Source organism: Oreochromis aureus, linkage group 10 (genome assembly GCF_013358895.1).
Source record: "Oreochromis aureus strain Israel breed Guangdong linkage group 10, ZZ_aureus, whole genome shotgun sequence".
Lineage (NCBI taxonomy): Eukaryota > Metazoa > Chordata > Actinopteri > Cichliformes > Cichlidae > Oreochromis > Oreochromis aureus.
In genome coordinates, this window is record NC_052951.1 from 4,031,409 (window position 1) to 4,057,989 (window position 26,581).

General features: G+C 40.5%; 1 protein-coding gene and 1 long non-coding RNA gene across 3 annotated transcripts in view; one reads left to right on the plus strand and one right to left on the minus strand.

Annotated features, from left to right (window-relative positions):
- Nucleotides 1-579: 579 nt before the first annotated feature.
- sptbn4a (spectrin, beta, non-erythrocytic 4a) overlaps nucleotides 580-26,581 on the plus strand; it is a 36,809-nt gene continuing 10,807 nt past the window's right edge. Inside the window, exons 1-11 of the mRNA XM_031742655.2 lie at nucleotides 580-883; nucleotides 1,089-1,243; nucleotides 20,613-20,876; nucleotides 21,276-21,509; nucleotides 21,748-21,837; nucleotides 21,925-22,203; nucleotides 22,284-22,414; nucleotides 22,537-22,741; nucleotides 25,296-25,541; nucleotides 25,679-25,813; nucleotides 25,944-26,185. Coding sequence (XP_031598515.1) covers nucleotides 1,121-1,243; nucleotides 20,613-20,876; nucleotides 21,276-21,509; nucleotides 21,748-21,837; nucleotides 21,925-22,203; nucleotides 22,284-22,414; nucleotides 22,537-22,741; nucleotides 25,296-25,541; nucleotides 25,679-25,813; nucleotides 25,944-26,185 — 1,949 coding nt within the window. The 5' untranslated portion in view covers nucleotides 580-883; nucleotides 1,089-1,120. The remainder of the gene's footprint in view (nucleotides 884-1,088; nucleotides 1,244-20,612; nucleotides 20,877-21,275; nucleotides 21,510-21,747; nucleotides 21,838-21,924; nucleotides 22,204-22,283; nucleotides 22,415-22,536; nucleotides 22,742-25,295; nucleotides 25,542-25,678; nucleotides 25,814-25,943; nucleotides 26,186-26,581) is intronic.
- On the minus strand, nucleotides 4,199-8,583 carry LOC120442167. Of its 2 annotated transcripts, none has more exons than XR_005614535.1 (5): nucleotides 8,458-8,583; nucleotides 7,548-7,636; nucleotides 6,495-6,669; nucleotides 6,199-6,350; nucleotides 4,199-4,430 (listed from the first exon to the last, which is right to left on the minus strand). It is a non-coding gene; the product is annotated as an uncharacterized LOC120442167 (long non-coding RNA). The 2 variants fall into 2 exon arrangements; XR_005614534.1 differs by lacking the exon at nucleotides 8,458-8,583 and adding an exon at nucleotides 8,095-8,209.

Below are 26,581 nucleotides of genomic sequence, written 5' to 3' on the forward strand. Positions count from 1 at the left end.
TGTTTCACCTCTCCCCCCCACTAACATCATCTTTTTCCTCTTTTGACTCGCTCTCCCATGCTTTTTTTTTTTTTTTGCTCTGGCGCTCCCTCTTTCTCCATTTCCTCTTACTGTCTCCCTTTCCTCCTGCCTCTCCTCCTCCCTCTCTCTCATTCTGGCTCTCTCTCTCTCTCTCTCTCTCTGCTCCGGCACTGCAGTGCTGATTGTGATTGCACAGACACTCACACACACACACACACACACTCATTCACGCACGCACACACACAGAAGCGTAGCTGAGAGGCAAGGACTGCAGCAGCATGCACCAACCACGGCTGAGCTGCTCAGGGACTTGAGGAAGGAGAAGTGAGGAGAGAAAATAGTGGACTATCTCACACCAGCCTGCGTGTGCATCTTTGCAGCGGTAGGAACGATGCGTTTCAAGAGCGGACACCTTATGTTATCCGGCCTCCTCTGCACTGCCTCTGCATCCCATTCACCCTGCTCCTCCCACTCCAACTCTTCCTCCTCCTTGTGTCTACAGCATCATTAGACAGGACTACAGATTGACCGGGACTGGCGAGTGGTGGATGGTCAGGTTTTGCCCCGGCTGAAGGATTCTGCTATGCTACACACATATCACTGATGGTTGGATTGTAACTGACATTTGGAGCTAGACGATAACACGCTACCTGCGAGGAATCTTGGATGTGCGTGTCATTCTTTACCAGTGTTGTAATTGGCGCATTTCTTCTTTTTAGCCGGTTGTTTTTGCCATCTCTGAGACTGGCTAGCAGGCACTGCAGCATCAGGACCGCAACACCATGAATCGGTAGGGCATGAGGACCCAGGGGCAACCCGAAGGAAGGGCTTGAGTGTTTCCATTGCTACCATTGCTGCTGAGGTGCTTATCTTGATTTTTTTTCCCAGAAAAGTGTGCCTGGTGGGGGCTGGGGTGGGTGGTGACAGCACAGGTACCTAGGCCCCTGCAGAGCAGAGCGGGTGGCTCTTACGTAGAGGAGGTAGGCAGGACGTCCTGTGGAAAAGGGGGGAAGAAGGGCTGGCTCGAGCATTGGGCTCCTGATAGTGGCTATTTTTGTCTCCTATAGTTCAGTGATTGGGACAGCGGGTGGAAGAGAAGATGCTTATGGCCCGAGACACAGCGCGGGATGAAGCTCAAAAGCTACACAGGAAGTGGCTGAAGCACCAGGCCTTTATGGCAGAACTGGCCCGCAATAAAGAATGGCTGGCCAAGATAGAACAGGTGAGTGGAGGTGATCGAGGGCTGTTTGTGGAAAAGTGGGGGAGGGATGGGGAGGTCAAAGAGGCAGAGCACGTGAGCCAAAGAGAGCACGTGACAAAGAAACAGTGTTGATGGTGGGTGTGGTGGCAGTAAAATCGAATAGGTGAAAGTGGGTGACATGTCATCACTCAGCTTGGGGACATCCTGAATTACATTGTCAAGGTTACATTGCTATAGTAGCTGTGCTGTTTTCAGATTCACAGGTGGTGTGATCCCTGTGGTTCTTTTGCCTCTTGATGCAGACGTTTGACCAGCCTGCTCAGTTATGGAGGTTACAGTGAATCATACAGAGGACATTTAAACATGTGCAGCAGTTATGGATACACATGCAGAAAGTGCAGACACTGTAACTTCCTTGTATGTACTAATTTTATGTGACACAAGTGATATAGGGTCAGTTCACATCATTTTTTTTTTGTTGCTCTGCTTTCCCATAATGCTTTGCTTCCCTGAAATCCTGACAGAGCAACATCCCATCCATACACAATGTTTTTCAGCTTAGATGGGCTCTAGCCCTGTACATTATTTTTCCCAATAGCACATTGAAATCTGCTGGTTTAAGCCACCGGTACATTATATATGACATTTCAAATGTTAGCAGTAAATACAAAAAAGTTTGAATAAACTGTAGTTTTGCACATATTTTAGGTGCAGTTTTTGTCTTGACTACAGTATAACACTGTTTGATACTTAAATGATTTTATTGACTCTGACTCCATATGGACTGTGCATGTGTAGTGATGTCATTTAATGCATTCAGACTGATGACGATCCACAAACGCTGTGAACTGGTTGAATCAGGCAGTAGTTTGTCCCTCAAGCATCATATGAACATCAGCAAAATGTCATCCAGAAACTGCTGCAGTCTTCTAAGGGCTCCATTTTAAGTACTTTAATCACTATTTTTTCCATATTCTGAAAAAAAAGGAAGATTAATGAGTGGATTTCTCATTTCTTATCATACAAAAACCATCATTACTTTGTCTCTTATTGTGTAACGGGTGTTCTGGCAGCAATGTTTTTGACTATTTGATGTCCACACCTAAATTTGAAAGGAAGAAACAGATGAGTTGCTTCTATCGGATTATGTGAATATAGTCATCTGCAGTAGAAATAAATAAATAAGAGAAATTCAGACATTTACATTTCAATATATTTTAGTCATTCATTTTTATTGAATGCATAAAGAAATTAATTGCTTTTTAATTATTAGACCTTTTTTGTAGGATATACTGAAATATTAGATATTCATAGGGTGACAGTGTAATCAATTATAAGCACAGCCCTTGCAGACAAATCTTACAATGGTATAATGAGGAAATCCTCATTAGCCATCTTGGTTGTCCATGTGTGAAATGCATTTTAAGGTTCATTGTGCTATAGTCTAGACCCTCAGACTGAGACAGACACCTTAGCGTAGTTCAATAATGATGTAAACTAACAAAAACATACTACGACTTAGGCTACGTCCACACTAGCCCGGATAGATTTGAAAACGGCATTTTTGTCTGAAAACGCTTTGCGTCCACACTAGCGTTTTCAGTCGTTTTCACAGAGTTGCGCGTCCACATTGAAACGGCCCAAAACGGTTACATTCCCGTCCTGCACATGCGCAAAAGCAAGTGAGAATTAAAGAATTTGAAGAAAAGCTATCTGGAGCATGTACAGACTGATATTAAACTTTTTTATTGCTGTCAAAATTGAGAGCAATCAAAACAACTGCTGTATAATGCCCTCCGCTATCTTTGTTTAATTGGTCACATGACTGCATCACAACTAAAATGCGTCATTGTTTTAGAAAGTTTGCGTTTTCGATTGTCTACACTGCGATGGGACAGCTCCGTTTCGAAATGTATGCGTTTTCAAGAGCGTTTTCAAGAGCGTTTTCAAAACGCTGCGTTTTTCCTTGAGGAAAACGCCATCTCAGTGTGGACGGGAGGCCAAAACGAAGAGAAAACGATGCGTTTTCAAACGAAAACGCATTAGTGTGGACATAGCCTTACATTCCTAGTAATCAGACTTTTTGGAGATGTTGTTGATGCTGTGGACATCTTTTTGTTCCCAGGGATAGTTGGAGAATCCAAGCAGTCATGTACTGTGGTGTAGAAGTGCAGGACACTATTTTTTCTGATATTACCAGTTGAGCAGTGAACTACTGTAAAAATTTATTAGAACACCTGAGAAGTTTCTACAGAAAGACTCAATTAGTGTCACAACGCAACTCAAACGACTTAATGTTGTCAAATAGATACAACTTAGGAGTCGTTGTGGTATCTCTTTATTAGAAAGAAATTTGTTTAACAGATTACAAGACAGACGTTGACAGCTACAGCATAACTGAGATCTCCCCATAGAAACCCTGTGTTGGACCTTCACATTTACCTTTTTGGTTTGTATATTCACTGTTAGACATTTTATTGTATTTTTACAGTAACTTACTGGCAACACTATTGCCAGTAAGTTACTGTAATTACTGATCTACAGTATCTTTACTGTTGTGATGTTTTACAGTTCAACCACTTTACTGTAAACATATATTACAGTATAACAGCTTTACTGTAAATGTTGTTTGTGGTAATGCAGCGTTACTGTAAACGTGGTTTACAGTTAGAAAGACTTACCGTGATTAAGTTTTATAGTATCACTGTACTGCAAATGTGGTTTATGGTATAACACTGTAATTGTGTACAGTATAATTTGTTTAGACTGTAATTGTGTTTTACAGCATATAAAATAATATTAACATTCATATTCAATATAAGAACATTTACAAAAAACAATATAATTGAATAAAGTAGTCTCAGAATAGTGAATTAAACCAACATTTATTGTTGATAATTTTTTTTAACAAGAAAAACATTTTCAACTGAATAAAAACAATGTCAATAACCAAAATAAATAGAAGCGTGCATGAAAACTACACAGTCCTTCACCTTTCTGTGTCTGATTTTTTTAAGGAAAACAGTTTTTCATTCCACTAAAAACAGGACAAACCCACCAGCATGAACATTAAATAAACTATTACAATTGTAAAACAAAAATCATTTACAAAATGTAATAATTATCAGTGGGTCTCAGGAAATAGAAAGTGACATGGGATTTAGATTTCCGTTACCAGGATGGTAGTCAGCGTAGTCTTCATCACCACCTGTCAAAGACACATCATCAATATTCATGTTTGCTCAGGTTATTCACTTTTTTCACATCTGTCTGAGATCATTCATACTGTTGTATGGATGTGTGTACAGTATGTACAGTTAAGCCCATAATTATTCATACCCCTGGCAAATTTTGACTTAAAGTTACTTTTTATTCAACTAGCAAGTTATTTTTTGACTGGAAATGACACAGGCATCTCACAAAAGATAATAAGATGATGTACAAGACGCATCATTATGAAAAAAAAAATATTTCTCAGCTTTTATTTACATTTGAGCAAAAAGTATCATGTCCAGAATTATTCATACCCTTTACAAACTGTCACAGTCTCTAGGAAAATCCAAAGTTCCATCCATTCCAAATAGTCAAAGCTGTTCTAAAGCATCCTAATTAACCTGATTAATTGGAAATAGCTGTTTTGATCAACTATACAGGTGAAAACAGCAGCTCTCTGCAGGTGGTTTGTGGACAGTCATGGCTAAGACAAAGGAACTCAGTGAGGACCTGCAGCTGTGCATTGTGGCTGCTCACAAGTGAGGAATGGGCTACAAGGCCATATCCAAATGTTTTCAAGTTCCAGTGGCTACAGTGCAAAGTATTATTAAAACATACAAGATGTTCCGCACTGTGGAAAATCTCAGAGGACGTTGTCGGAAGCCAAAAGTGAAACCTGTGCTGGCCAGGAGAATAGTGAGAGAGGTGAAAAGAATCCAAGGATCACCACCAAGGCCATTCTGGTGAATCTGGGCTCTGCTGGTGGCAATGTCTCAAGGCAGACAGTCCAACGGACACTGCTGGGTTCCACGGATGCAGACCAAGGAAAACGCCACTTCTCCAGGCACTTCTAAGGCATGCAAAAGCTCATTTGGCCTTTGCAAATGCTCATCTGGACAAAGAAGAAGGTTTCTGGTCTTCAGTGTTATGGTCAGATGAAACAAAATTGAATTATTTGGTCACAATGATGTTGCCTTCATTTGGCATAAAATGGAGAAGCTTCAACCCAAAGAACACCATCCCCACTGTCAAACATGGTGGTGGGAACCTAATGCTTTGGGGTGTTTTTTAGCCAATGGACCAGGGAACCTAATCACAGTAAACAGCACCATGAAAAAGAGCAATACATGAAGATTCTCAACAACAACATCAGGCAGTCTGCAGAAAACTTGGCCTTGGGAACCAGTGGACATTTTAGCACGACAATGACCCAAAACATACAGCAAACGTGGTGAAGAAATGGTTAGCAGACAACAACATTAACGTTTTGCAGTGGCCTAGCCAGAGTCCTGACTTGAATCCAATTGAGAATCTGTGGAGGGAGCTAAAGATCAGGGTGATGGCAAGAAGACCCTCCAACCTGAAAGATCTGGAGCTCATTGCTAAAGATGAATGGGCAAAAATGCCTGTGGAGACATGCAAAAAGCTGGTCTGCAATTATAGGAAGCGTTTGATTGCTGTAATAGCCAATAAAGGCTTTTTTTTTTTCTATTGATTATTGAAAAGGGTATGAATAATTCTGGACATGATACTTTTTGCTAAAATATAAATAAAACCTGAGAAATATTTTTTTCCACAATGCCTCTTGTACATCGTCTTATTATCTTTGGGGAGACACCTGTGTCATTTCTGCTCAAAAAATAACTTGCTTGTTGAACAAAAGTAATTTTAAGTCAAAATTTGGCAGGGGTATGAATAATTATGGGCTTAACTGTATATAATTATCAGCTATGTAAAAGATATTATCATCTCTGTATTCTTACCTAGTTGGAAGTCCTCCAGAGAGCCGCTGGAGGAAGGTGGTGATCCGAGGGCTGATGCTTGTAACCTTCCTCTTTACGACACGACCTGTCTTGCGGCTTGTACCAAGTTTTGCAGGGCATTTTGTTCCCATGTCTGGATCCTCACAAAGAACCTTTTAACGGAAAAAAGGCTGCTTTAATTTCAAAATTAAAACATACATTACAGCAATCACCTACATGTTTCTGCAACTGTAGTCAAGCTATCACATATATTTCATTCTTAAATGGTGTAAGCTTTAATGGTGTAAAGTATTTACCTCTGTATCATCTCCAGTGTGATGGACGCTGACTCCTGATACTCAAGGTTGAAAATGTAGTATGGCGCAAAGAAGACAGCAAGGGTGCTGCCAAAGTCGTGCATCTGCTCAGGCTCATAAAATATCTTGCCCTCCAAACTGATCATCCAGCGGCTTGCAGACATAAAATTATTCCCTAAAAACAGACAAGAGTCCAATAAGACAATGTGCTCACCCTTACAAATAAGGTTTCCACAAGAATGCTGGATAGCAGGCCTCACACTGTGTAAAAAATAGAATCCACACGGTTTGCTCCTATTTCTCTTATTATTTATTATGTAATGAAAATTATGATCAATTACAGGAAAAAACTGCCTAATGTTTTGGCATTTTGGCCTGTGCTGAAATGTTAGGCTGTTTTTCCTGTTGGTCATTGTGTATAATAAATAATAAGAGGAACAGCAGCAAACTGTGTGTATTCTATTTTTATACAATATAAAACAGACAAACCCTGTTAATTAGCTGTGTGCTGATGTTTCTTCATATGATAACAAAATTGTCTTAATTCTGAACTACAAACACCACAAAATTTACACCTGTACATGGCTGCATGTGTGTGAATTTGACTTAACTTTAATTTGCAAAGAGCATGGCAACAACACAACAGTGACTGAAAAACATCTCAATCTATTATCTGTTTGTTGTATTATTAAAGAAGGATCTACATTGCTTGGGTTGTATCAAAATGGGAAAAAGTTAAAGAAAAACTATCTATAGATCAATGTTATTAACTTAAACCATGCAGACCCTGAAACACTGGAGGAAAAATTTTGGAGGGTCTGTCAAGCTGACGTTAAACCCTGAACAATGGCACTGCGACTAACTGCGACTAATTTACAGACCACTACACTGTCTTGCTTTTTAAATGGAACCTATGAAACAATAAACCACAGTTGAGATTAGAGCAGGCTAACCTGCATGAGAAACTTCAAAACTGGGTTAGATTGTTTTAGCAGTCTTTAAATTTCCAAAAAATGTTGTCTAACTTTATTCTCACTAAATATGTCTTTTTACCTGCTGTTTTGTCTTGTCTCTCAAAGAACTGAGGCTACATCACAATGTCAGCGCGGCCAGCAAGGGCAGGAGGACAGCAATGCACCACACTGGGCGGGAAAAGACAGAGAGACAATTGTTAATTTAATGTTGCATTTCTTTAACCCTTGAAAAATATATTTACATAAGTAAATAAAAGAAAAAAAAACACACAACCCATCTTTTCCAGAATAATTCATCTAATTGCTCTTTTGACCAGCCTAACACAGACGTTACATGGATTTCCTATGAAAAAGACCCTGGAAGACGTTGTATTAAAGGAAAAAAAACATGCTCCCCTTCCCACTTAAAAAAAAATAATAAATATTAAACTTAGGTTGGAGTTCCTCACGCCACCAACATAATCTTATATTAACTATTTAATGTTGTGTACTGCAGCCCACACAAAATTAGATAAAGCAGGCTAACCTACATGAGCAAGCTCAAAACTGGATAAGATTGTTTTAGCAGTCTCTAAATTTCCCAAAAAAGTTGTCTTTCTTTATTCTCATTAAATGTGTATTTTTACCTGCTGCTTTGTCTTGTCTTCCAAAGAGCTGAAGCTAAATGTGCCACTGTTAGCATGGCCAGCTTCTCAATAGTCATAGAACAGAAGCGCAGGAGGACAATGCACCACACTCGGCGTGGAAAAAGACAAAGACTGTGTTGCGCCTGTGTTCCTCGCCTCTCCCGTGGAAAATATATATCTAAATATATATTTAAATAAGAAAAGAAAAAAACACACACAACCTATTTTTTCCAGAATAATTCAGCTAATGTGCTATTTCGACCAAGCTAACACCGAGTTTAAGCCCCCCACACACACACAAAAATATATATGCTCTTAAAATGAATAAACAAGTATGTTAGGTAGGAGAGTCGTTTGCATTACCTTATGACGTCCGTTTGCAGTTTCCACACAGAGGTCCAACAATAACGAGGTGCAAAATCTTTTGTCCTCTCGAGCATATCCTAACGAACAGCTAACAAAGTTGGCCTGTCTTTCCTCTCCTGTCAATCACTGGATCACAGGTCATGTCAGTCAGGATATGGTTGGTAGAGGTAGGTAGGTAGGTGGGTGGGTGGGCGGGGCCAGCATGCATTCAGTGTGTGTTTCACTAAGTTGGGTTGACTAGTTCCCAGAAGAGTTCTGTACATGTTGCACGTTCAGTAAATGAGCAATTCAGTTACTGCTCGACTGAGAAGCCTCCGCCAAATTATTACAATATTCTTCACTACTTGTCACAAGTACAAAATTAAACAAAAACAGACAGCAGCAACAGCCTAAGTGAAATCAAGTCCCCTAAAAAGTCAAAACCATAATACTTTCACTGGTATCATACTGACAAATGGCATAGGTTGGAGGAAAATCTGGAAATGGTTAGCAGTGAAAGAGTTAAAATGTAATGCACTATTGCAACCAACCACTGAAAGAGTAAAAATACACAAACAGTATGATGAACCATTCAAATCACATAATACAGTAGCACTACTGCTAATGTGTTAACGGTAGGTATAACTACTACCGCAATTTTAAAAAATACAGTAAGTTACTGTAAATAACCTTAATATACCCATAATGCATAGCAAATTACAGTAATTAACTGTAGAAATGTTTTCAGGTAAGTTACTGGGCATTTTGTGGTATTTTACTGTGAAAAATACAGCAAAGGTTAACAGTGTTGTTCTGCCAAAACTGTACATTCAATCTTGACTTAGTGGGTTTAAGTCAGTGTTTCTAGCTAATAGTGGATGGTTCCAGCTTCTGGAAGGCAAACGCCTTTCTGCCACACCTCTTAATCTTTGAATTCAGGTGTTTTCAGTCCCATTTCCACAGGTGTATAAAATCAAGCATCTAGCCATGCAGCCTGAAAGAATGGGGCATTGAATTAAGTGAATTCACTGAATTCAAGCACTTAATTTGAGAATTCATTATTAACTGTTAATGGTGCGGCAAATCGGGGTGGCACGGTGGTTAGCACTGTTGCCGCACAGCAAGAAGGTCCTGAGTTCAATTCCACCATCAGGCCGGGGTCTTTCTGTGTGGAGTTTGCATGTTCTCCCCGTGTTTGCGTGGGTTCCCTCCGGGTACTCCGGCTTCCTCCCACCGTCCAAAGACATGCAGTTTTGAGGGGATAGGTTAATTGGATAATCCAAATTGTCACTAGGTGTGAATGTGAGCGTGAATGGTTGTCTGTCCCTGTGTGTTGGCCCTGCGACAGACTGGCGACCTGTCCAGGGTGTACCCCGCCTCTCGCTCTATGACAGCTGGGATAGGCTCCAGCGCCCCCCGCGACCCTGGAAAGGATAAGCGGAAGCGAATGGATGGATGGTGCGGCAAATCATTTATTTAAACAGTGCAAAATCACAACAACATATTGTAAGCTAGACCCTACAATAATACATACAGAGAAAAACGCGACAGTCATATGACCCCTATGAGCAAGCACTTTGGCGACAGTGGGAAGGAAAAACTCCCTTTTAACAGGAAGAAACCTCCGGCTGAACCAGGCTCAGGGAGGGGCGGGGCCATCTGCTGCGACCGGTTGGGGTGAGAGAAGGAATTTAGGAACCACATTTAATAACTCACCCACAGAGCAGCAGACCATGAAGTTGCCAACTTTCTGCTGACTCAGAGCCCCAAATCGGCGCTGGCGTTGACATCAACACAAAAACTGTGTGCCGGGAGTTTCTGTGGCAGAGTGGCACCTGTAGGTGTAATCCATAGGTACACACATAACAATTATTTGTATTTGTGCAGAAAACTTTGCAAACCTGTTAAAATTTAATGTCTCCTTTAATAACAATATTTGTCGTATTTGGTGATACCTAGTACACGTAGTTTTGATAACTAAGATAAGTCTTTTAATCAATCTTTATGTATGCAAATGTGTTATTTATTAGTGTAATGTCATTTGGCAGCTACACTGATAAATCAAACAATAATAACACAATATATGCCTTCTGGTACTGCAGTAACTAGAATACAAATATTATGTTAAAAACAGCACTGAGGCAGTTAAAGGATTAGCCTGGACATGTCTCAGGACCTGCCACTGCAATGTTTTTGTTCATTTTTAATTATGCTTTCATGAGCTGCTTTACAGTACACAAGCTGGAGGTAGAACATAAAGTGAGATAGTTAAAACATACAGTAAAATCTTGAACCATTTTTGATCAGCTTACATTGCAGTTAAATTATATATTTCGTCCACCACTGGGATATAAAACTGTTACATTAGAATGAAGGAATACACTTGATGTTCTGCCAACAGAGTTTATATAAGGATGGATATAATCATTAAGGCACAAGCATTGGTTTACAATGTCCCTTTTTGAAGTCTTAATTTTAGCATTTTGGCTGTTGCCATCTTGTTTCTGTTGGAGCCAACAAGGGGCCATATTTGGACGAGAGGCTTACACGAAGCAATCCAAACATTTGGTCTTCTTACTTGTATCTTTAATAAGACTAGTTTTTTGTACCGTGGAGCTTATTTTTGCTGTAAAGTTGAGCATTTTTAACATAAGAATCGAAGGGGTTGACTCATTTTTGGAGTCGGCTTCAAGTGGTTATTTGAAGAACTGCAGTTTATGTCTTGGCTTTATTTATTAGCCTTGTAGATTGCTGCTTGGTTCTGCCTATAATGTGAATCCACTTGTACCTCTAAAATGAAAACAGAATGAAATAGGATGCTGCTTTTCTTCCGAATCACTGCATTTGTTTTTAACCTTTCGTGCCAAACAGCAGAAAAACTGAAAGGACTGACACAGAGTGCAGAAGATGGCTGCTCCATAAAGACTGTCTAACATGTGCTAACTGCCTTGATTTCCTGTGTTCCCGACAGTGACAGTTTAATCTACCTCTTAATCTACCCCAATGCTATCTCTGTCATCACCTGAGAGACACAGAAAAAAGATGTTGCTGTGCTGGGACCGGAGAACTCTGCGTCCTTTTGGAAGGGTTCCTGTATCAGGCCTTACCTCTGTTCTCTCACATTACTTAATCAGCAGAGCCACAAAGATCCATGTCGGCTCATATATGTGGAGGAACTGTGGGTGTTTCTCTTTTACAGTGGGAGGACTCCTAGCTGACCTTGTGCTTTGCCTTGCTGTGGGCTCAGGGGTCAGTGGATTGTAAACAAACCCTGTGGAAGTAACAAGCTGGAGAACATAGATCACTGAACAGACACAAATTAAGTAACTAAAAATGGATAGTATATATTTGCAGTATATTTTTGCAGTAAGTTGAGGTGAATATAGATTTGTTTATATCTCATATTCACAGACAGTGGACATTGATAATATACAAGTATTTCCATATTTAGCTGCTCTGTTTTTTTAACAATTGAGATCTAAGAGGGGAAAAATACTTGGACAAAATTAAAATAGCGTGGTACCTCACCTGCTTCAGACATCTTAACATAAGTGATGGATGAATTTTTTTGCCTGCTTTACGTTCAAACTGCTTGGGTTGTTGAATCCAACATGGCGTGCTCGGACACAATGCTGTTTTTATTAGTACGGCAAGTCAGAAGTACCAATAGTGTCCTTATCCTGTCTGTGGCTACTATTTTCAGGAATTGTGCACCTGTTGGGAACTGTATTCAGTGACAGATTACATATTTTTACATGATGAAAGACTGTTCCCCACTATGTGGACAGTAAGGTTTCTGACTGTAACAGAGTTATAAGCTACTATTCATCATTCATCGGTAGGATCAGTTTAATGCTCGTTTTGAGTCAAAGTTGTTAATAATAAGAATATTTAAGTACTTTGCTTGACATTGTCATAGACTGAATCAACTTCATAACCTACAGTTTAGTCACCAGCAACACACTCAACAACAAAAATCATAATTTAAAGAACAGGTTCAACAGGAGTTTTGTGGAGTTCATGGGAAATACTGTTTTTGTTTGGACCATCCATTAATTAATTCCGGGCTTATATAAATAAATTTGGAATAATTTTATGAAGAGTTGGCTTTTTAACCTATCATCAGCATAGTTATTGTTATGTTATTTTGTTACCTACTAACATATAAAGTAGTGTTGCTGATAAATCATTGTGTCAGTGGCATGTGACTTTACAGAAAGGCAAGCAGAGACCACTTGCCCCAGCTCCCAAACACACATACAGAAACATCTTCCACGACTATTTAAGTTGGATCAGATTCAAACATACCATTTGTGCTGCCTGCCTTTCTGCAGTCCTTCCTCGCTGAAGAATTGTAAAGTGTTATTACTTATCTAGATAAATAAATATCTAGTATTTTATTAAAAATTGTACCCTATTGGCTGACAGCGACAATGGGTGGAAGAATTTTTCAAACCATATATTTAGGAAAAGAAGCAATAGAAGATCATGACAGCACCTCAGCAGTGTTGGGGAGTAATGGGAGACATGTACCAGCGTTACGTATTTAAAATACAAAATATGAGTAACTGTATTCCATTACAGTTACTTTGTTGAAATAAAAGGATTACACGGCGGTCTTTTCCTGTTTCATATGTTAGGCTGTCCCCTCTCTGTTTTTGGTAATTCCACGCCAGTGGAAACCCAAACAAAACACGCAATAAGAGGCTCTAATGCCTGTGTCTCAATCTTACGGCCCATGTCACCTCTACTTGCGGCCCGCATAACGACGTAAAGAAATATTGTTTAAAATTATTTTTCAAAAAAAAATTTAATATGAAGGCAATATGAGCAGAGTGTTACAGACATAGCCCTATACCCGTTATGTGCAAAAAAAGGAGAACTGAACAATACGAGTTGTCATCGACCAGAAACGGGAGCTGGAAGCATGTAAATATAATAAAAACCACTGCAGCCAAAAAGAGTGCCTGACGAGCCCAGTTGTAAGTAAGCTGTTAAGACTCGACTGTACACTGTGTTCTCGTTTTCCTCCGCAACAATAAGTTCTGTTGGAGCCTTTCAACGCTTCTCTCTGTCTCTCACTAGCAAAGTTGACCCAGACAACAAAGTAAAGCTAGTTTTCGGCTACAAGCCCAAACCCGACGTATTAGCCAGAGGTCCCTTTACTACGGTTCGGAGCTGCGGACCTTTTTTATATATGTAAGACTAGAAGACTATACGGAACAGTTTTATATACGAGATCACTGCAAAAAGTGCAGCCTTACCTAATGTCCACCCTACTGTTACTCATTTTATATTAAGATTTAAAAATCCAGTTGGTATTGGTATGGCGAGTAGCCTTCAGTAATAGTAATAAATCACAGCAATAGTACATTCATGTAGTTGTAAAAAGCATGACAATATATTAAGTAATCCAAAATATTCAGAATACGTTACTCTCATTGAGTAACGTAACGGAATACGTTACAAAATACATTTTGGGGCATGTATTCTGTAATCTGTAGTGGAATACATTTTAAAAGTAGCCTTCCCAAAACTGCACCTCAGTACACATAAAACTGTGTTATTGGAAAACTGTGCATAAAATATCAAAAGTAAAAATAATTATTCTGCAGAAAAATGTTCCTCATCAGTGTTAAATGGAATACTGCTGCATATTTTAACTATTAATTAATTTCATATTTTTTAACTATGTTATAATCTTAATCATCATCATCATATCCTGTAAATCGTTTTTGTAGTGGCTGTCCTGTGAGGACCATATATCTCTAAAGAAGTTGTTCATTAGCTCAGAAACAGGCGATTTGAAAATAAAAGTGCATTAAGATATATTAATAACAAAAGAAAATTGCTAAATTAATAAGCTTGAGGAGTTTGTGACATGGTTTACTGTCAGTATCTACAGGTGGATTAAAAAGTGTTAATGAAAAATGAAGGTGGAGTGTTGGCAAAATAGCTGGTTAACCGCTTTACATTCAGTCAAGTGATTTCTCATAGATGTTATTCTGAAAGTGCTGCTGTGCCTGCACTGATTAGCTTGCCTGTTTTTTAGACCAGATGCCTTCCCCTCTTCATTATCATCAGAAGTGTCTTAGCTAATGTACTAAAGGAATTGTTAATCTCAGTCTTCTTTACATCACACGTGTTGGTCAAAGTGGTTAGCAAGAAGAAACTCATCTGTTACGATGCTAAGTAACAGAAACTTGTTTACTTGCTTATGCTAGTTGTGTTTCAGCAAAAAAGTGCTGGTCATAGCTGATTTCAGAGCAGTGGAAAGAGAGCCAGTGGCAGCTTCCCACTCATGATGGCCTCCCATCAGTTTACCATTAAAGACTAGAGGTTTATCCACCCAGCTCATGTCACTGTTAAGGAGACTGACATGCCTATGAAACAGAGACAGCCACAGTTTCCTATGAGCACAACACAAGCCAAGTGTCGAGCTTTCCAACTGCAGCCATGAGATGGCAGTAATGTAAAGAATGGATCTAAACAGGCCAAAAGCTTTATGAAAGCACTGCCTGAGGATAAAGGAGAGACTGCATTACGTTCTTTTTAAATGATGTCTAATTTTAGATTTGACAAGTAAGCACTGCTTGCCTTGATTGTCCTGAAGGAAGCCTGTGGCTGGTGGTTTCATTTGACCAAGAAACATTTTATCCAAGATCAAGAGTTAAACAATATTTCATACGCATTTATTTAATAGCACAGTGTTTAATAACCAAATGTCAACAATGATTCTGTAGACTGTTTACTGACAGCTGGGCGGTCAAGTAGGTCTCATGCCGTACAATTTCAATTTTTAACTGGGTGCCTATTCTGCTTTGCAGTAGAAACTTTGTGGCCAAATTGTTTCTGTCGCTGCTAAAAACACCTGTTCCCACTGAGTATCATGGTATCTTTGATAGTTTTGGTTCTCTAGCTCTGTGAAAGAGTTATATGAGGCTCTCCCACATTGGAAGCCTAGCACAGAAGCAGCAAGTCTAGAAATTAAGCTAAGGTTTAATTTAAAAAAAGAAAAAAAACAACAACAACAGACACATGTCCTCTATTGGTCACAAGTTATTTTTGTCATCCTCCATCTGTTTTTACTGTTCTTGAATTTAGCAACAGAGTCCCTTCCAGCTTGTAATGTTTTTTTGGCAAGCTAGCATTACCCAACATCCTGTTTGGCCTTATACTTTTGTAAATATGCAAATATTAGTGTCATCAAGATTTTCATTTTTCACAGATGTTTATATGTTGATGTTGTGATTTACAGATTGTCTTAGCCAAATTTTGACACCATGATTAGAACTGTCACATTGTGTCTTCTGTTTGCTCAATGATATTTGAAAAAATGATATGCTTCCCATCACTGTTGCATACTAGTATCTACTTTAGTATAGTGTTTATTAGCCTTTACACGACTTCACTTTTACTTCTTAGCATTATGTCACTTTGTAATGAATTCATAAATTTGTTAATCACATTTCAGTTTGACAGGTTCAACATAGCCATGCTTCTTGTTTCTGTAACTGACTCAACAAAACCTCAAAACCCGGTCAGAGTTGACTGGGATCACATTGGTGGTTATCAGTATTCCTTGTTAAGCCAGGCTTCAGACTCTGCTAACTTAATCTATTTATTTTACTATTCATTGTGCACTCAGTTCTGCTGTTTTAGGGCTCTACAAACTATAAACTTGCTACAGATAATTATCAAAAACTACTAAGTCCATTCAGGATAACACTGTTACATGGCATAATGAAGAAGATCTGGAATAGCGTAAATTTTTGGTTACTGACTAAATATTCTTACTAATAAACAGCCTCCTAAAATCCATCCATTTACTTATTGTTTTTAGGGCTACATGGGGGCTTCATTAGGGATTATTAAAGTATTAATATTATTATTAAAGTATTCTGATTCTGATTGAGCCTAAATGAGCCTGGACAGGTCACCAGTGTATATTTCAGACAGACACACACTCACAATCTACTAAATCTAAAGACCCAGTGTACATCCAATTAAGAATCATCAGTTACCTTAAAAAGCTTGTCTGAACTGCATGAGGAAGCCAGACTACTTGGAGAGAACCTGTGCAGGTAAAAGGGAGAAACTCCATGCAGAAGACAGACCGAGTCAAACAGGAGGTTTAAACCAGGAACCTTCCGGTAACAGTCAGACTAATAGGTTTACTAAACTATGTTTCATCAGTTGCATTTCAACCAATGTAAAACACTCTTGGCTTACAGAGTTTGCACGGCATGGTATTATTCAGTGGTATTACCAACATACAGCTTACCTGGATGAGTGTATTAAACATACTCTCTCAGGAAAGAATATTTATTTTGCTTAGAACATATTTCCAGGATAAAAGTAGGTGAAAATGTGGAAAATGTGAAAGTCTGAATGGAACCTCGGGAATGTTCCAGATGAGGTTGTGTTTTTAACATAAGCCAATGAAAGATCATCAAACTGACTGTACTGACTGTTATTCTATGTGATAAAAAACCTACCAATAGGCACTAATTCATTTTCTGGCTTCTGTTCTGTTTGCTCGCTATTTGTAAAATAGATTTGAGAGGCATGTATAATCTTGTGTCAACCCTACATGCTCGTTACACTTTTATATCTGTACTACACTGGTTCATTTGATCCAAGTCAAAGGCTTGCACATGCAGGGAGCCGGTTTGGCTCTGTGGGTGAGCTGGTGACCATATGCCACACAAATGGAGTGCAGCGGCCTGGGTTCGGGTTTGATGCGTGGCCCTTTTCTGCATGTCTTCCCCTTGTTTATCTCCCTGTTTTCTTGCCTGGTCAACATGGCCAAGCTTTCTTTGCTTTACCTGGATTCACAAAACCTAAAAGTGGCTTAAAGCCATGCTTTTAAACCAGGCTTGCTGCCTCAGGATTTGCGCATTGTCACATGTACAGTAAGTGGGCATTTGACATGTCATTTCACTCTTCCTTTGCACAAAATTGACAGATTGAATGTTGTCTGCTACACTGAGTGAAATCGCTAGAGAAAATTGAATAAAAAACATAAAAAATAAAAGGCAATAAGAGTTTTGTTCCTGCAAATACATCAGTTAGTGATGTTGCAAAAGAACCATTAATCTTCTGAATTATTGAGTTAATATATTTATTTTATGACTTGTGACTGCTGTTCACCAGTCCATTACAGATCTAAAACTTGAAACATATTTAGACATTTAGGACTTCTCAGTCCATTCCTGTGTGGCATTTTCCATGGCCTATTGAAGGAAATGTGGCAATCACTTCTTTCTGTTGCCAGATTAAGGTGAAACTAATATTGTTTATGTTCTTTGTCACAAGTCACCTACTAATAGACTAGTTAGCTACACTACAGGAAGAGCTATACATTAGGAAAACATACAGTTTGCATGTTGTAAATTTACCGCATGACTTTATTCCTCCTGAGGTATGAAGCATATGAACCGACACAGAAAACAGCATAAATCCTGAACATAACCAGCTCCAGACTGGGTCTTGTGTTCAGCACAAGTTACTATGGTGATCTTGCTAGATTAAAAGAAACCACATATATGGCAAAGACAATTCTGGCTTTAGGGTCAACATACCTATCAAGCCAGTAACGTGTTTTGTAATACATCCATCAAACTGCTTTGTGTTAGCACCTCTAACTCTTTTACGGATACAGAGCGCACCTTTTTAGTCTGTATGGATACACATGTTCTATACATGCACAGCAGATTGCTTTCCAAAGGAAGACGTGATCTTCTTTGCCCAATATTTGGACAAATTATTGCATTTTTCTGTGTATTTGTGCTGACACAAATATTCAAATTAACTCAATCATTCTTCATATTGTATTCTCTAGCAAGGTTTCTCCATATGGAAACACCACTAGCCCCATTAACTAAGCAATCATCCAAGTCTTGACTTTTTTTCTAATTATTTACCTATTTTAGAGGTCGAGGGCGTCAAACTCAATTTTACAAATGGCAACAGTGGAAAGTGAAAATCACATTAAAACCCATCTCAGCCTCGCCTCTCAAACCTTATCTCAAAAGCCACTGAGCCATCACTCTGATGTACTCATTTCTAACCCTGTCCATCCTGGTCACTCGCAGTGAAAATCTTAACATCTTCCACTCTGCCACCTCCAGTCTTTTAGTCAGTGCCACCATCTCCAAACGTCTACCTTACAATAAAAAGCGCATTGAGGCGACTGTTGTTGTGATTTGGCGCTGTGTAAATAAAACTGAATTGAATTGAATAGTGATGATTTGCTGCACCATTAACAGTTAATAATGGAATCTCAAATTAAGTGCTTGAATTCCGTGAATTGCCACTTGTAGGGTCTACCTTACAATATAAAGTGCCTTGAGGTGACTGTTGAACAGAATAACAAATCTTTGTTTTTGTTCTCGCGTATGTTTCTTCTAGTCTTACATAATTTGTTTTACTGGCCTGAGCATGACATGTGGAAAATGTGTTGATACAGTGGGCAGACTGGCCAAAATTCATGCACTTTTTAGCCACAATTGTACAATAAGTAATTTTTTAAAGCTTCATTAGCAGCAAGGGCAGATAATAGTCCAAGTTGCAGAGCAGAAGAGTGTATTCACACCTACAGTGCATCGATCTGTGCGGTGTGAATACAGTGTTGTTTTTGCAAGTGGAATGAAACAAGCTCTTTAATCCCACCCACTTTTTAATTATGCTGCATCAGCTTTAAATGGAAGCCTGCAGAATTTGGCAACACAATGCTGCGTGATTTATTTGTGGTAGCCATTAAAATATGGTACTATGTCAGCCATGATGGCCTCCAAAAATTCACTTCACAGATACCCTTTGGATCCGACTGTGCCTGGGGTGTATGTACCATAAACCTTTGATTCTTTCTCCTCTCGATTCCCTTCTTCCTTTAGTCTCCCTTTTCTCATCTCCTTTGTCCACCCCCTCTCTGATTTCTTCTCCTTCTGCCTCACTCTGTGTGTCAGTAAAGCCAAGAGAAAAGAGAGTGAGAAAGACCTGCTTTCTGCTGGCTCTGCATTATGAGAGGGAGAGCGAGGGATGTGAGCGAGTGAGCGCTAGCAGCAGTTTAGCAGACTGTGCCAAGAGAAGGAATGCAGCACTGCATTATGAAAGCCATAGGATATAGGTCCAACTCTGTGAAAGATAAATGAGAGAAGCAGGATTTAGAAGATGCACCCCACCATACACATGGCTGATGTGATAATAGGACGGAAGTAAATAAGGAATGCATCATCCACAGCAAGCCAGAACAGGACGTTAAAGTGCAGCATTTTCTGTTGCTTCAAATCACGAAGGAGTACCTTGTCATAGAAGGAAAACACCTCCTACTCCCCTAAGTCTCACTGTAGTTGGAGACTGGTAATTATCTATTCTAGGGAAGAACTGACACAAAGGGAAGCACCACAAGCTTTGATCTCATTGAATCTCCTCATCCAGATCATGTCATGAACAGAGCTCAAAGATTTAGGGGAGAGAAGAGGAGTATGAGCGAAGGGCAGAACGGGGGTTTATCAGACTTGCCATATACCATTTTTAGGTCAGCCCGAGGCCAAACTTTGCTCCGTACACCTGCCTCTCTGCAAGCAGGGGGCTGCAGCCTTGGCGTGGAGCTCTGTCGTGCTGAGCTATTTTGGGGACAAAACCGAATTTAGCCACTCACTTTCTATCTGTTGTTCTCCCAGCTCCTTCCTGAAATACAAGAATGCATACAGACTTGGAAAAAGGATCTTTAGGTTTGTAGCTTAGTGTGTTTATTCAATTCAAAATATTCATTTGGTGAAATGAATCAATAAAAGATTCATGAAAAAAATGCTTTGAAAAAAGAAAGTTGCTTTAAATACATGTCGAGTTTAACAAAGTGGTTGACCGGTGACTGAGGCGGCTGTTGTCGTGATTTGGCGACGTATAAATAAAATTGACCTGAATTGAATTGACAGTTGTTTGCAGCATCGTGCAACTTATAGATTTCTGGTAGCAAGCAAGGCGAACCGTAGGAACCGTCCATTGAAGCAAAGCCTGACATTAAAGGAGTGCAAGAGCGAGAAGCAACAAAATCACTCAGCCAGATAATGACAGTGCCACACATAATGTAATTTTAATAAAAAAATTTCACGACTATGCACCGTTCTCTGAAAACCTACCCTAACACTTGCACGTTCTTTCTGCAGGAAGGTCAGGAGCTGATCCAGGAGAAACCTGAGCTCCGTTCAGTGGTGCAGCAGAAGCTGGAGGAAATTAGGGAATGCTGGTCTGACCTGGAGACCACGACCAAGGCCAAGGCCCGCCAGCTCTTTGAAAATAACAAACCCGAGCCGGCAGTGAAGAGCTACTCAGACCTAGACAACCAGCTCTCCCACCTGGAGCAGCAGCCCCCCCAGCTGGAACAGGCACACCACCTGCCAACCTTCAATGAACAGCTCCAGAAATTTCAGGCAAGTCTCAAGGCCCTCCTCTAGGTCTGAACATGTCTCTTAAACCAGCGCAACATAAAATTCAAACAAATGTTTTTAACATATCAAGAAAGCTGTAATTAATTATTATTGGTTAACACCACCTTGCATGTAGGTGCATATTTCCACTGAAGTGTGGAACCTTCTTGTATAGTTTGGCTTAAATTGCAACATTTTTCTGTATAGTTGAAAATTTTCAATAAATAGCCCACAGCGGTCCCTGTAGTGGTATGCTCTCAAACATGGGGTTCAGAGGCATTCAAAAATGCAGCAAACCTGTTGTATAACCCTGAAATGTTCTGTTAGGGAAACAGCTGATGTGCTGTGTTTGTCCATCCTTCATATGGCTGTCACATGACCTTTCCTTTCTATCTGGTGAAGGCTATGGAGTCTCAGATAGGGGAATTTTACAAGGATGTGGGAGAGCTTGGAAGCTTGCAGGGGCTCTGCCTACCCCAGCGAGGGCTGATGGCAGGTGACAAGGAGGTCGGCGAGCAGTCAGGCGAAGTGGAGACCCGTATAGTCCGCCTCATCGAGCCCCTGAAGGAGCGACGCCGCATCCTGCTGGCTTCCAAAGAGATGCATCAAGTCGCCCAGGACCTGGAGGATGAGATAGTGAGCCGTCCGAGTCCCTCTTCCTCTTGTTTCATATATTTTGTTTTAAATTTAAACACTGCTCATAAAATGTGCCAGTATGGTTGTTACAACATCATCACACATCATTGATTTTTCAGATTCAGAATTTGCAAAGTGAATATATCATGTCTTTGCCATCGCTTACGCGTTTGGTCTACGTTTGATCGTAAACGTGCCTTCTGAAATATTTAATAACCCCACTGTGGTTGTTTGCCAGCTGTGGATTCAGGAGAGGCTTCCCTTGGCTACTTGTAAGGAATATGGAAACAACCTCCAGAGCGTACAGCAGTATATCAAAAAGAACCAGGTAAGTCAGGGATGACTTTTGGCCATGGTCAGCTGAAATGTAATCTACACTCTGATAAGTTTGAGAACTTTCTCATCGGTTCTGTAGGCACTCCAGAGGGAGCTGACAGGGCGGCGGGCTCGTGTTGAGGAGGTTCTTGATCGAGCAGGAATCATTGCTTCACTGAGAACTCCTGAGGTGGAATTTGTACGTGAGGGGGCGGGACATGTACGCCAGCTGTGGGAGGTGCTGCAGCTGGAAACGGAGAGGAAGTCTGTGTTGCTGGAAGCTGCGCTACAGGCTCAGCAGTACTACAGCGAAGCAGCTAAAGTGGAATCCTGGCTGTCAGGACAGAAGCTCAACCTGGCCAGCGAAGAAAAAGGCACAGTATGTACCTCTGTAATATTCACACTGCTCTTTACTGCCATAGGTCATCATCAAAGTGATCAGGGTGTTTTATTTTTCAGGATGAGGCGAGCACTCTACAACTTCTGAAGACCCACCTGGCTCTGGAGCAAACCGTGGAGACATATGCAGAGACCGTGGGCATGTTATCTCAGCAATGCCAGCATCTACTGGAACTGGGACACCCAGACAGGTGTGCCATAATCCCTGCAGATTATCCTAAATTTCTTTTCCACATTCAAAGTACCAAAGTTTAACGGAAAATTGTTTTGAAATTCTAATTGTGTTCCTTTGATTTGTCTTAACTTTCAACAGTGAGCAGATCACCAAGCAGCAGTCCCACATAGACCGCCTCTATGTGTCTCTGAAGGACATGGTGGAACACAGAAAGACCAAGCTGGAGCAGCAGTACTGGCTCTACCAGCTCAACAAGGAAGTAGAGGAGTTAGAGAAGTGGATCACTGAGCGTGAAGCAGTGGCCAGTTCCACTGAGCTAGGCCAGGACCTCGAGGATGTCACGGTCAGTATATCAACAAGGTTTTAGTGTCTAGTCAAACAACAGGAACACATGAAGTGTTCTAGTCTCAGTCAATTCTGAGCCCAAACTTTGAACCATGGTCCTATAAGTAAGTAAATAGACATTATTCACATCCACTTGCATTTTGAATTTAAAAATTAAACCAAATCATTTATGTTTTTAACATGAGAGGTTTAAACAAGGTTTTTAACTAAACAAGGGAAATATACACAAAGTCCCAAAGTAGTTGAGCAGAAGACCTGCCTGGATGATGGAATGTCTTTATTTACCTTACAGGAAAAAAATTAGCACACAAGCTTTTGACAGGGAGTTAAAATATGCATGTGTTGTTTGTAGATAGATTTTATTGCCAAAAGTATTTGCTCGTCTGCTTTCACATGCATACGAACTTCAGTGACATCCCATTCATGATCCATACAGTTTAAAATGATGTCGGCCCACCCTTTGCAGCTATACCAGCTTCAACTCATCTGGGAATGCTTTCCATAAGGTGTAGGAGAGTTTATGGGAATTTTTACTATCCTTCCAGAAGCACATATGTGAGGTCAGACAAAGATGTTGGACGAGACGGCCTGGTTCGTAGTCTCCACTCTAATTCATCCCCATGGTGCTCTGTCGGGTTGATGTCATGATTCTTTACAGGCCAGTCAAATTCTTCCACACCAAACTCTTCATCCATGTCTTTATGGGCCTTTATAGCAGGGGTCTCCAACTCCAGGCCTCGAGGGGCGGTGTCCTGCAGGTTTTAGATATAACTGTGGGTCAACACACCTGAGTCACATGATTAGTTCGTTACCAGGCCTCTGGAGAACTTCAGGACATGTTGAGGAGGTCATTTAGCCATTTGAATCAGCTGTGTTGGTTCAAGGACACATCTAAAACCTGCAGGACACCGGCCCTCGAGGCCTGGAGTTGGAGACCCCTGCTTTATAGTCATGTTGGAACAGGGAGGGGCGTCTCCAAACTCTTTCTGAAAGCTCCTGATAGACAACACCATAATCACCCCTCCACCAAACTTTACATTTAGTAGAAACCATCAGACAAGTACCGTTCTCCTGGCAACCACCAAACCCTGACTTGTTAGATAGAAAACCATGATTTGTCACTCCAGAGAACATATCTCCACTGCTCTAGAGTCCAGTGGCGGTGTGCTTTACACCACTGCATTGCTCTGGGTGATGTAAGGCCTGGATGCAGCTGCTCGGTCATAGAAACCCATCCCATGAAACTCTCTACACACTGTTGTTGAGCTAATCTGAAGGGCACATGAAGTTTGGGGCTCTGTAGCGATTGACTCTGCAGAAAGTTGATGAGCTCTACGTACTGTGCACCTCTGCTCACCCTGTTCTGGGATCTTACCACTTAGCTGCTTCATTCGTTGTTCCCTTTCGCTGACTGTGGATTATTAAGTAGCAAGAAAATTATGGGCTCAAATTGTGGTCATAAATATTTTGTACTTGTAAATCAGTTTTTGATTTACAAATTTGTGATTGACATGACATTGACCAATCAGATGAAAGGAAGAAAAATGGGGTCAAAATTCGTACTTGTAACTTGAAACTTGAGTGCAGAGTTTCACATGTAGTTTTTGGCCACACACAAATCTTTTTTACACACACACAAATTCTTTTTACACATACAAATCCTGATTTACAAGTACAAAATATTTATGACCACAATTTGAGCCCATAGAAAATTTCACAACTGCACAGGTGGCATCCTAATGCAGTACCATACGGGAATTCACTGAGCTCCTGAGCTCCCATTCTTTCTCTGATTTTTGTAGAAGCACGCTGCATGCCTGGGTGCTTAATTTTATACACCTGTGGCCATGAAAGTTATTGGAACATCAGAATTCAATGATTTGGATGGTTGGGTGAATACTTATACAGTGTATACCATAAAGGAGACAGATGTATATTGTATTTCAACTTTGATCTCTCTTGGCTGACTACCACATGTTTGTCCACCAGCAGCCATGGCCATAGCTAGGATCATACGCTTGAATTGGGAGGGGTAAGAAAGCAAACTCAGTGGACTTCAATCTGCAATTTACTGACATCTTGTGGTGAAAACTTTACACCGTGTAACTTTCATTTGAGTTTGGAAAATTAATCAGCACAACAGCACCACCCACCTCTTTTTCATGTGTTCTTTCTGTCTGGGACAGCTAATCAGAGAAAAGTTGTCTTAAATGGGCTGAACTGCAGAGCGGCACCATGGCCTGTAAGGATTCTCTGGACGTGGTGCAAGAATATTTGGTCCAGTTTTAATCAGCTGCTCAGTCACTAAACAGATTTATTTAACAAACATGTTTTGCATTGATAGGATACACTTGGTTTTCCTTTAACGTGCAATGGAGACATTTTTGATGAGGAACTTATTTGTCAGGACGGGAGAAAGCATTCTGTATTTGCAGAGTGGAAATCATCCACTGCAGACAATATGACCGATTACATTACTTCTATATGAGAATAAAGAATGATTCATGTTTGTGTGAGTCTCTGTAGCGTTGTGTTGTTTATTTGCGTTTCAGGTCCTTCAGGAGAGGTTCACCAAGTTTGCATCAGAAACCAACAGCATTGGCCAGCACCGCATGGAGCAAGTGAACAAAATGGTGAACGAGATGATAGACTGTGGCCACTCAGACGCGGCCACGATTGCTGAGTGGAAAGACGGACTGAATGAGTCGTGGGCTGACCTGCTGGAGCTGATGGAGACCCGCAGACAAATGCTGGCAGCATCGCACCAGCTGCACAAGTTTTTCACCGACTGCAAGGAGGTAGGGTCAAATCAGATATCAGACAGTGACTCAGGTGTGCCCTGTTCTTCCTCAACATTACAGGTAGACTGTCTGGGCGTGAGTTGCAGCTTCTATTTTTAAAGCACTCATGATGACAGCGTTGTCCTGTGTTGTAGGTCTTGGCTCAGATCGCAGGGAAGATGAAGCAGCTGCCAGAGGTGAGGGCATGCCAAGCCAACATTACCAATCCAGCCACCCTGCAGAGACTCATGCACTCTTTTGAGCATGCCCTTCAACTTCTAGTTGCACAGGCAAGTTATATACTCACCAAACTTATGTTTGTCACAAAATACATTATACGTCATAGACAAAGCAAACTTTGACTAAAAACTAAGGCTAATCTTTTATTAATTAAACAGAGTGACGCATGTCTTTATGCAGGTGAGGCAGCTGCAGGAGAATGCTGCCCAGCTGAGGACAATCTATGCTGGTGAGAAGGCTGAGGCTATTATGGTCAAAGAACAGCAAGTGATGGATGCATGGAAGGAGCTGCTGAGCTCTTGTGAGGCCAGTCGTGTCCAAGTGACTTCAGTAACTGATAAGGTCCAGTTCTTCTCAGTGGTGCGTGAAAACCTAATGTGGATGGAAGGAATCATGGGCCAGATAGGATGGGATGAGCCAAGGTAAGGTAGCATATGCTTGTTAAGGTATGGCTCTCCTTTATTACAGTTTGGAAAAGATGCATTACAGCTTGGTAGACGGAGTACAGAGTGCATTTTTGCCTGTGTTCAGTTAAACCAAGTTTCTGTGGTCTAATATGGTCATTGAAGACAAAATGTTAATACTGTCTTCTGTGACCTAATTTCATATGACACCTGCTTCACCGTTTGTTTTTGTTTTTTATTGGGGGGTTTTCTCAGGTTGACACTCTAATCACTGCCTTTTTTGTCATGTTCCCAACCAGTACCACTGTGCAACTTGCAGTATTTTCATATTTGGCCTGAAATCTTCCAGTAGATGTCCACGTATCAGCATATGCATGAACATACAGCACTATGGGACCCACAAAGATGGCAAAA